We start from the raw sequence: 10,928 nt of genomic DNA, 5'->3' as shown, positions 1-10,928 counted from the left end.
GTACGTAAGTCATATGGACTTTGGCACTTCTTGTACCTAGCCACAGAAATAAGAAATAAAGTACCGAAATAAAATAAAATTTACATCGTTTCATTGACGTTTTAGAGAGCCCTTTCATTAGAGCAAATCCATTATTATTGTAATCCATAGTTTAATATCCCTGTTTTCAAGTGAACAAAAACAAGAGTATAAGTTTTATTATATGTATAAGTTTTAATATATAAATCATATACTTATAATAAAACTATAGATATTATATATTATCAAGGATATAGAATAAATTTCTGTTTGACCTAATTTGATGTCTGCAAATTGGAAAAAAGTTTGACGCAAATCCTAATTTGAATAATAAAGGTTTATCTTCCACGTAAGTAGTTCTTTGTACTTTGCAAACAGTTATCGTGTTAAGCACCTCACTTAGCATGTATAGTGATATCCATGGTAGAAATGTCGGAGTATTTGAGTGCCAAAAGAAAACTTCTACTCTGAACGCAAAGTACGCAATTTAAATTTCCATCTTTTTAAACAATCTCTGAAGCGTCGATTACGCCGCTTTAATGGCACCTTAGCGCGCCTTCAATACAATCTAATCAGGAACTCTACTAATGGAGAGCACCAAGCGTAAGATAAAAAGAAAAACAAAGAACATTCACACTCACCGCCTTTCTTTCGTTACAGATAAACATCGCTCAATGTGAAACGGAAGCATGGACCTAAAATATCTGATCTTAATGATCGCCTTCGCGACAGTCGAAATCAATGTCACTGAGAGCCGGCAAAGCGATAAGCGCAGATACAAGAACGACAAAGGTCTCTATTCGCACTACGTCAACATCTGCGATATACAGGACCGAGTGTCCAAAGTGCATTGCTATTGCGAGAGTATAAAAATAAAAACAGCCACCAAAGCTGATTGCTGGGTTTTCAATGGAGGTATAGCGGAGGATGATCCGTTCTGGTCAAATTTCTATTCCCAGCCCAAAATTGAAAGGCTAACATTCAACGTCCGAGCCGATGGAGGCTTGACGTACATCCCAGCTAAAGTGATCGTTAGACTTGACCGACTGCAGCATCTCAATATACAATATGCGAACATTTTTAGTATACCTTCGTTTGCATTTACGAATTCCACTACGCTGAAAGAAATTTCCCTACCAAAAAATAAAATATCGAAGCTGGAAAGATTCGCTTTTGCCCACTTGATAATGCTCTCGAACGTTAGTTTGGTAGAAAACCAGATATCGGAATTGAAAAGAGACGTGTTTTACATGCTGCCAAATTTGCAGAAATTGCATTTGTCGAAGAACACAATAAGCGTGCTGCACGACGGATGTTTCAAGCATTTGAACAATCTAATAAAATTAGATTTAGCGAGTAATTTGTTGACGGTTGTCATTCGAGAGAATTTCCAGGGGCTGTCCAACTTGATCAATTTAGATATGAGAAACAACAAATTAACAATGATAGGCGACTTGGCGTACGCAGAACTTTGGAGCCTTCAGGAACTTTACCTGGACGGTAATGAAATAGAATTTATATCGGAGAGAGGGTTTGGGGGATTGACGCAATTGAGGAAACTTTCTTTAGCTGATAATAAGTTGAGTGTGTTAGACGATGGGGTGTTCGAAGATGTTCAGAAGCTGAGTTATTTGGATTTGAGGAACAACGGGCTCGAGACAGTGCGCGATGAAACATTGCAGAATATTATTGAGAACATGAAGTCGAATTATGCACTAATCTCGCTCGACGGTGAGTTGCAAATTATTTTCTTTTCATTAAAAGTTGTACAAAGTCAGTCGCTTTCTGCTTGGTTTTGTTAATTAATAGCATGTTTGACATATATTCTTTTTAAAGGTATTCAGTAGTAAGTATTAACCAAGTCTTTTAGTTCCATCAATCGGAATATTCAATTAGTGTAGAAGATTTATTCTATCTATAAATTGTTCCAATTGATGAATAGATCACCAAATCGCTTCCACTATTTTATTATTATACTACTGAACCCTCATTTCACGTAATAAGCTCCCTTTTCTTTACTACCGCTACCCTAACTACCAAAAATCAAATCACGTTCACAAAAATACTACTGATATTTCCTCGTATATGTAATGAAGATTATGTTAGCTTAATCCTTAGTAGGCAGTATTTTTCACTAATACCCGAGCACAAGGAACAAAAGGGCTCCGCTAATTGGGTTCCGGTGGGACTATGACGTCCCGGCTATAAGGAAAACACTCTATAGAACAAACAACTTTCATACGAAGCCGGGTTAATTAACCAATGGACAATTGACCACAATACCATAGTGCAATTTTGTAATCAGTAGTTTAAAGACCTTAAAAATCAATAACGTCACGGCGCCATTCCAAGTACTATGTTTAGGTCCTTATTGTTTATCAAGAAACAATCCAGAACACTCAGATCGGAATTAATTTAGAAAAATTCATTTCCCAAATTGGTGCCACCGGGAAACGGGCCCGGGACTACTTCATCCGGCGGCCACAGTGCAAACCGTGGGGCAGTTGAGGTCATTAATCTCTCCTCTGAAGAAAGTTGTTTGGTATATTATTTGTTATAATTATTAATACAAAGATCGAACACTCAGAAAAAACACTCAGAAAAAATTCCTTCGATCCGGTCGGATTCGAACCGACGTCTTCTTGCATACCGTGCCAGACGCTATACCAACAAAGCCAACTAACTCAATCCAACCAACTAAGGCAATAAAAATTTAATTAATACGGTGAGATAGCGACATCTCTCGCCAGGACTGGTAGCTGTAAAGGTACTAACTGGGTGATAAATCTGCAATAGATTTCTCATAGATGGCGTTACGACTAAAAAGTCGTTGAAAGACCATTATTGGTAATTAAATATTAAATACGTAATTTTGCGAATTTCGTCCATTATGGCAAAGCTCAAGTTAACTGGTCGATTTGAAGTGAAACAGTTGACGACACTCATTGACGACACCCGTCAATTGTTTCGAACTCGAGCCAGCCAACCGGAGCGCAGTTGTCACAGTAATGATATGGCAGAATAGTTTCCAAACAAATTAAATGACATTTCGTCTCTATTTCTGGTTATATACTCGATGCTATTGACAGATGATTCTAGGGTACTGTTAATTCACCTTCAACTGTGACATCAACCAATAACCGTACAACGCTAAATATAATAACAGTATGTGCGGCAATGGTGCGCAAATGACATAGTAGGTAATTAACGTAGCGTCGATGGCCATTCAATTATTGCCATTTGCGCTGGTTTCAATCGGTTCATTTATTTATGAATTAAAGCGTATGTTTGTACCAAATAATATTGCTGATCTTTTACTGCGTAAAATACTGTGTACTTGTGGTGTGTTTCCCGTAACCCGTCTAACCTGACGAAACTTGGGTAGGGAGAAGCAACAGCCTTCCACTTGCTAAGTTCCTGATACACATATTTCGCCTCATCAACACGCATCAGTGCATGCATACATGCTCGTCGCTTAAGGGTACTCTTGACCCGGCCTTTCTTTAGGGCATCCTCAATTTGGTCATTTATCATTTGGTTGGTCGGTCCTTATCAACTTGCTCGTTCACTCTGGTCTGTTTTGTTTGATTCATCATCGAGTTCATTAATTACAATTTTGCCCTGTTAAGCCGAAAGGCGCTATCTCTGAGATACGCCCTTTTAGCTATAATAATTTCGCATCTAATGGTATAATAAAAATAGCGCAATCTATAGTCTATTTCAATAGAATTGAGAGTAAACGTAAACAAACCAGTTGGGTTAAAATTCTGAAGAAATCACTCACTATATGGAATAAGTAACACTTTTATGTGTATTTTGTAGGTTTCCACTAGATATCTCACCACTTTTTCCAACAATATTCGTTTGTTATGCATTATAAAATCATAATTGAAAAATCTTCGCCGAAAACTGAGATTGATTTGACAATCCATAGTCTAGAATGTCTATGGTTGCATAGGGATGTACGGAAAAAAGTTCAATTGAGTGAATCATAGTTTGAGTAAGTGATTGCCTCAAGAGTCACCAGAAACTTACGTCTTGAAGTCATTTGACCAACTCTTATTTCTGTACCGCTTACAAACGATTTAGCGACTTGTTAACTATCAAGTATTTTCATAATTTTCTGTATTTAACTGATAGCTTCTAACTTTTAAACAATAAATGTCAATAATCGTAAATAAAGAAACGTTTTTATATGTATCACCTTCAATCAATTTACAACGGTCAAATGCGCGGAATTCACTTGATGTTAGTTCAACAGATTCAATTGATCGATCTGATTCATTCAATAATTGATTAGTAAATTACTCTACAATTGCCCATCACTAAACCGACTATGGTCGGGTCAATGCACTCAATGTTTACCTTTACTCTCAATTCATTTGAAACAGGGTATAACTTAAAACATTTAAAAAACCACGAAGAAGTATTTTTATATCTCAATTTTTGAAACCTTTGTTTATAATCAAAATAGCGGTATCTCACAAAATAGGTATAATGGTATAATGTATGGATAATTTAGGTATGTCAATAAATGTATTATTCAACAATACGTATAAATAAGTTTTAACATCTTGAAAAAGATTTATTTTTGAAGGTGCGAAAATACAATTTATAAAAAGTCGATTTTCTCAAAACTTACTTCGATTGAGATAGCGCTTTTCGGCAGAATTTTGGTGATATTTTATTAATAAAATAGAACTGCATTGATCATATTTAACTGAAATTTATTATAATATCTGAAAATTCCATCCTGACATGAATTTATGTGGACCTTAAGTTTGTGTTATCCTGAAAAAAATAAGTATAACGTAATATTTTAAAAAGTACTCCCGTCAATATTTTTATCTCGTAGTCTTTATAGTACATAGGGAGTAACTAGGATCAATATTTGTAATGATAACATAACCTTTAGGGATTAAACTTAAATGTAAAGTGTATGATGATTTTGTTGTTGCAAAATTTAGAATAACCATGTATACCAAAATTGTTACATTGGCATGATACACAGGTGCAAAATTAAAACCCAATGAATTGGATTATAATTTTGGATGATGAGACATTTTAGAGGACTTGAGGTAATATGTTATATCAATTTGCGTAGATAAAAAATATGCATTATTATTAAATACGCATATATCAAGCAATGCGTTAATGTAGTCTAATTGCACTATATTTTCCACAAGCGTTCAGCCTGAACAAGGAACCCTGCCTTTCATAAAAAATTAAACCAAATTAATGAAAATGTTGCAACGAAATAAGTAGGGTGTGAAATTGATATGAAAAAGTTTCACGTGAATCGCGTATAATGCAAGCGCAAGCGAAATGCGACGGCAATGTATGGATGCCGTAAAAACGTCGCACTGTCGCTGCTCTAGCACTGGTTTGGTGGTAATTTAAATTCGAGAAACTAATTTTGAAACTGGCGGTTTCAAAAATACCATACCATTGTTACCTCTTCTCTTTCATTAATGGTTCAAGAAAACTAGGTAATAATATATCAATGCAAAATTGCAAAGTGTGAGGTATTAGGTAGGTCAATCGGTATTAACAATATACAATTTAGAAAACCTCGGTGGCTTAACGGGCGCTGGATGCGGAGTTCCCGGGTTCGATTCCCGGTAGGACCAATTTGGAAAATGAACTTTTCTAAATTTGTTCTGGGTGTTCTTGGAAATCCGGAGTTTAGAATTCCGTTGCTTTGGTACTCGTACTACTTTCATAAGTTTCTCCCAATGGCGCTGACGGCAAAAAAACCGTTAAATCGAATACAAAGATCTGCAACAAGCGCATAGAGAAATCCGTAAGATCTGCTGACTTGGTCTGTAGCTCAGTTGCTTACCAACGCGGTGACCCCGTGTGGCAACAGACGCTGGCTCGAGTCCAGTCAGATTTAAAGAATTTTTCGTAGTGTTAGGCTCAACTCACACTGGCGCGGAGTCGAAGCGTCGTGACGCGTCATGTTTTTCGTCTATAGCATATTCATCTCTATTTTCCCATTATTAAGGTACAAATTTGTGTTATGCAAATATGTAATCGAGTGTCGACGCGCTTACACGCTTGTTTACAGTCGAGCGCGTCAGACGCCGATCACACTGTGATCCGGGCGTACTAATGCGACCGTCGTTGCGTCGCCAGGCGGTGTAATTGACGCGACGCTTCGACTCTGCACCGGTGTGAGTTGAGCCTTAATGGATCTTTGTATCTATAACAAATTAGTACAGTATTTTCACAAAAAAATGAATAATTATCATGGTAGTAAAACGTCATATTTAATAATATCATGATTTTTTTTAAATATTAAATGTAACTATGAAAGACTTAGTAGCAATAGAGTTTCTTGTGAAATAATTCGTTCAGGGAAGTACTGCCACTTTTTTCATTGCTGCCGCCAAACAATAATGTGACCATTACTACGTTCCGGTTTTGACGGATAAGGGTGCTGGTGGTACATGGGTCTTATCTACTTATGTCTCGGGGTGATGGGCGCAGCAGTAGTACCCCTAAGATCTATGCGACATAAAGCTCTGAGTGACATTGCAACTGCCATGGACAGACGTGTCGCTTACCTCCAGTCACACGAATTGTTCGTCTCATCACTTGGCATAACTAATATTAAAAAAAACGACTTAACGTGCTCATTAAGCCACTGGTAATATGGATTATAAATTAGCTGATTATTGTTACTCTGTGGTATGTGAATTAAAATTAGGTTTATTTTAATTCGGATGGTATTTAAATCGACAATCAAATATTCCGGCTTCACATCGCGAATATATTCGTTTTGTGTGAAAGGAAAAAGGTTGCAGCTATACAAAGGCGATGCACTAGCGATGCAGTCGGTCATTGCATAGTCTACTTACGCGCGCAACTTTGAGCAGCGATGCAAACGCGATGTAAGCGTGATACAAACGCGATGCAATCGCGACACAAACGCGATGCACGTTTTAAATTAATTAATTTATTTATTTATTTAACATATTAATTAATTTTTCGTACATAATTATTCATGATAAGCGACTGTATCGATGCAATCGCGCCTTTGTATCGATGCAGTCGCGCGTTTGCTTCGATGCAATCGCCTATAAATCGCAAGTGTGGCGATGCAATCACACGTTTCACGAACGCGTGTGTATAGTCTTCCGTGTCTCTCATCCCAGTGACTTTTTATACTTTTCAATCCTTTATATAAAAGTGTTTTGTGATACGGTAGAAAACGCGTAATATAATTACAATTTCTTCACTCTAATAATCAACGAGGCTGGAGAAGACTGAGAACTTTGAAAGACAAAGAACTGCCTAAATTCGAGTTCCAGTTTTATTAATTCTATTATAAACTCTATTAAAACGATTGTTTCTTGTAGTCTTTCTAAAATTGCTTGATTATTAAATCGCACTTGAAACCCAAACTTGAAACACAAACTGTTGTTACTCAAAATTGTGGAATTGAGAAAACAAAATTTAAAAATTCGAAAAAGATTGAGAATGGATCTTATTGCGAATAATTATCCATTTATAAACGAGAATGTATATTTTGGTTTCATTTGGTTTTGTTTGGTTTCACGAGTTCTTAGGTTTTCGCGATTGTTACACATAGGAAATGAAACTATTTTTCCGGATTTAAATCGCGTATATTTGTTTTTTCAAACAAACCGACGTTTCGGGCCTTTTACAGGTCCCATGGTCACGGTTGACTGAGGTTTTCATTAAGGTTTTTTTTTTAACTTTCAAATTGTGTCTTCTGATTCTACAATTTTGAGTTACGACAATATTTAATTTCGTGTGCGAAATGTTAATCCTGTTTCTTAATTTTGTTCGAGTCTCCATAATATAAATATGTCCACGAAAACTAAGATAATGCAGCAACAATTCTTTACAAAATATAACAGCGGAGCGCAATGTATGGATGCTATTAAAATGTCACGTGCTCCGACCACTGTTCCAACTCTAATTCATTGAAGTTAGCCCACATAAAATAGGGACACACTCGTAAAAACACTCACCTATCGCCTGAGGTATAGAAAATGGTCTATATAAAAATCGTTTATGTACCAATGTGTAATATAGTTTTATGGTTTGTAATATAGTTTATAAGTAAGCTCTATGCGAGTGGAGGTATACAGGGTGTAATTATTCAAAGGACCCAGGTGATTAGTCCGTAAATATATGAGATATCAAAAACCTTTAAACTGATATCGAAAGTTCGTTACCTAATGAGTAAAACGATAGAAGTATCCAAAATGTTTACGTTAAATCATATACATTTAATATGACATTCGTAGGTGTGTCGTTTACCAACAAGCGCATATAACAATATCAATTAATAATAATGAGTGACGAAAGATATTCGTATTATGTGAAAATACTTTAAAAAATGTAACGTATGTGGCGATTTAGCTGCTTCGATATAAAAAAACGGTACGTTAATCGACTTAAAAAGAAAGAGGAGGATCTCTATTCGAATGCATTTTTTTGTGTATGCTACGTGATGTCTCCAGCATTTGTGAACCGATTTCGATAATTCTTTTTTGTTGGAAAGAGGGAACGAAGGGGTATAGAGGGGAAAATATTCCACCTCTATGAGTGGCAAACTAGGGGGTGAATTCGGTTTCGCGCACTTTCCGGTAACCGATTTCAATAAAACTTGGCAAATAAATGTAACTCCACGAACTTTTGAGGTCAGTTTTTTTTTATAAAAAAGTTACAATTATAAATTTATATTATTAGTTTCCCAAAAAAATTGCTTCGCCAATTGCGCCATTTTTTATTGAGGGTATAATCGATATTACCAAAATAGCTTGTTACAGAGTTTTTCGACTCCGAAAATATTAGTTATTACGAGTAAAAATGAAAACTGCGCTATGTAAATATTTAAAGTCTTATCCGGTGGACTTTGCGGTATTTTAGTCACGTATTTGAAATATGTAACTACCTCGGTGGCCGAACGGTTTCCGAGCAGGTCTGACGCGCGGAGGTCCCAGATTCGCTTCCCGGGCGGGGGGTCCAAGGTCGTCTAAGTATATTATTAAAAGTAACATGTCTGCAGTGTTTTCCTTTTTAATGTCTAGTTTGTAAAAACGAGGAAATTAATTTTCTTTTATCCTTAAGAGGACAGTGTGCTCCATATAAACTTAGCGTGATCCTATTTTGGACACATATTAATAAAATTAGTTGCAATTTTCGTTTATGGCCTTTTTTCGATCTGAAAATTATATAATTTCAAAACTAAATCAGTTTTTTAAATGAATTATATTTGTAACCATGGTTCCAAACAAGGTGCTGTGCTTTAATATTAGACAGACATAAACATAACAACACGATGAATAAAATCACTATAAAGAGCCCAAATAAATTGGTTTATTTGAAAAATTATTTATATGATTTTGGATACGAAAAAAAATTGTTCAATTATCATTTAAACTTGCTTATAAAGTTGGAGTTTTCAACCAAAATTTTTATTGGTACTTTTTTCAGACATTTAAAAAAATTATAATTCGAAATTTAAAACGTTTCTTATATTTCATACGTTCATAGTTCTTTCTACATATTTTGTCATATACGTGCCATTACGCCCAGACCTCGATCATGTTGCGGTGTATAGAATAGTAACAGTAATGGTCACTCAACGTTGTTACAGTCTCCTATTAAACGCCAACCTTCAATAAATTTATTCAAAATAGAAATTCATAATCACTTTTAGATCATTGAATTTTAATAAAGTTGAATCCACTTTTTCAATTTCCTACAGGTTTTCTTTTTAATTTCGTATTAACTATAGTTATTTATAAGAAACTCATTACTGAATATTGTCTACAGGTAACAAACTGACCTGTGACTGTCGGCTGTCCTGGCTTCACAAACTCCGAAACGAGACAAAGAGTAAACGCCTTAAAGCATCACTCGATCGTCTGAACTGCATCATGGACACTAAAATTAAAACCAACCCACCAAACGTGAAAGTTGAAGTTATTAATGTTATTTCGAAAGATTTAAAAAAAGATATAGAAAAGGAGAAAAACTATGAAGACATTGAAGAAGATGATGACGAAAACTTTTATGATGAAATGCAAGATGAAGACAATTCCGGCGATAATAAGATTGAATACAGAAGAAAGTTGTTAGAAATTCCTACGGAAATGTTACCGTGTCCTAAAAAGCTAAGTTACGAGGACTCATTCTCGCCCCCTACACAGGATGAAGTTCGGTACTATCAAAGTTCGTCGAGTAAGAGTAATTTGGAAATAGTACTGACGTTAATTGTAATGGTAAATATGTTGTAGCCCAATCAATGAGAATTTTGATGTAAATATGAACAGATATAACTAATTTGGTCTCTAAGGTGATTGAAATGAGAGAGAATAATTTTAAAACATTACAAGTGAGGATGGATTTTTGGTGTAATAATGCTACAACTGCAAAGTGAAAACTTTTCTAGAGAAAGGCTTAAAGATTCTACGAACGAAATTACTCGATAATATTTTTATGCTTGAATACAAGAGTCATAAAATTGCAGTTAATCTCCTAAGGCCCCGTATACGTCAAAATGTATATAATATATGAAGTGATTCAGATCCAGATAGTATCATTCCTACTCGTATGATCACGAATTACGTGACGCCCAGTTTCAAAAATGAAAATATAGCATACAATGAGCAATACCCAAGTTCCATACAGTCTTGTAGTAGCGAAAAAATATTGGACGATCATTAATCGCAGATAAAGGTTTTCCTCTGTATTTCTATATATGGTTTCTAATTATACTAGATTTATATTTTTTTTAGGAACAGAAAGGCTATCTTTTAAGCATGTGATTATATTTAGAACATTACAATGCAGATTGGGCGTTTAGCCTTTTTCCCATTGTACTTTTCTGGGTCTTGGGAAGATGTGTATGGTTTCATATAGTTCGT

The 10,928-nt window shown here is 35.4% G+C and overlaps 1 protein-coding gene across 1 annotated transcript in view; it reads left to right on the top strand.

The window, feature by feature from the left end:
* LOC113239664 (connectin-like) overlaps window positions 1-10,536 on the top strand; it is an 86,540-nt gene extending 76,004 nt beyond the window's left edge. The window contains exons 2-3 of the mRNA XM_026476743.1: window positions 679-1,749; window positions 9,835-10,536. Coding sequence (XP_026332528.1) covers window positions 708-1,749; window positions 9,835-10,298 — 1,506 coding nt within the window. The 5' untranslated portion in view covers window positions 679-707 and the 3' untranslated portion in view covers window positions 10,299-10,536. The remainder of the gene's footprint in view (window positions 1-678; window positions 1,750-9,834) is intronic.
* Window positions 10,537-10,928: the final 392 nt, after the last annotated feature.

The sequence above is a fragment of the Hyposmocoma kahamanoa genome, unplaced genomic scaffold, assembly GCF_003589595.1.
Source record: "Hyposmocoma kahamanoa isolate Upper Pololo Valley unplaced genomic scaffold, ASM358959v1 114, whole genome shotgun sequence".
In the NCBI taxonomy this organism is placed as follows: Eukaryota; Metazoa; Arthropoda; class Insecta; order Lepidoptera; family Cosmopterigidae; genus Hyposmocoma; species Hyposmocoma kahamanoa.
The sequence above is the reverse complement of the archived record's forward strand: the minus strand, read 5'-3'. Positions and strand labels throughout refer to the sequence as shown.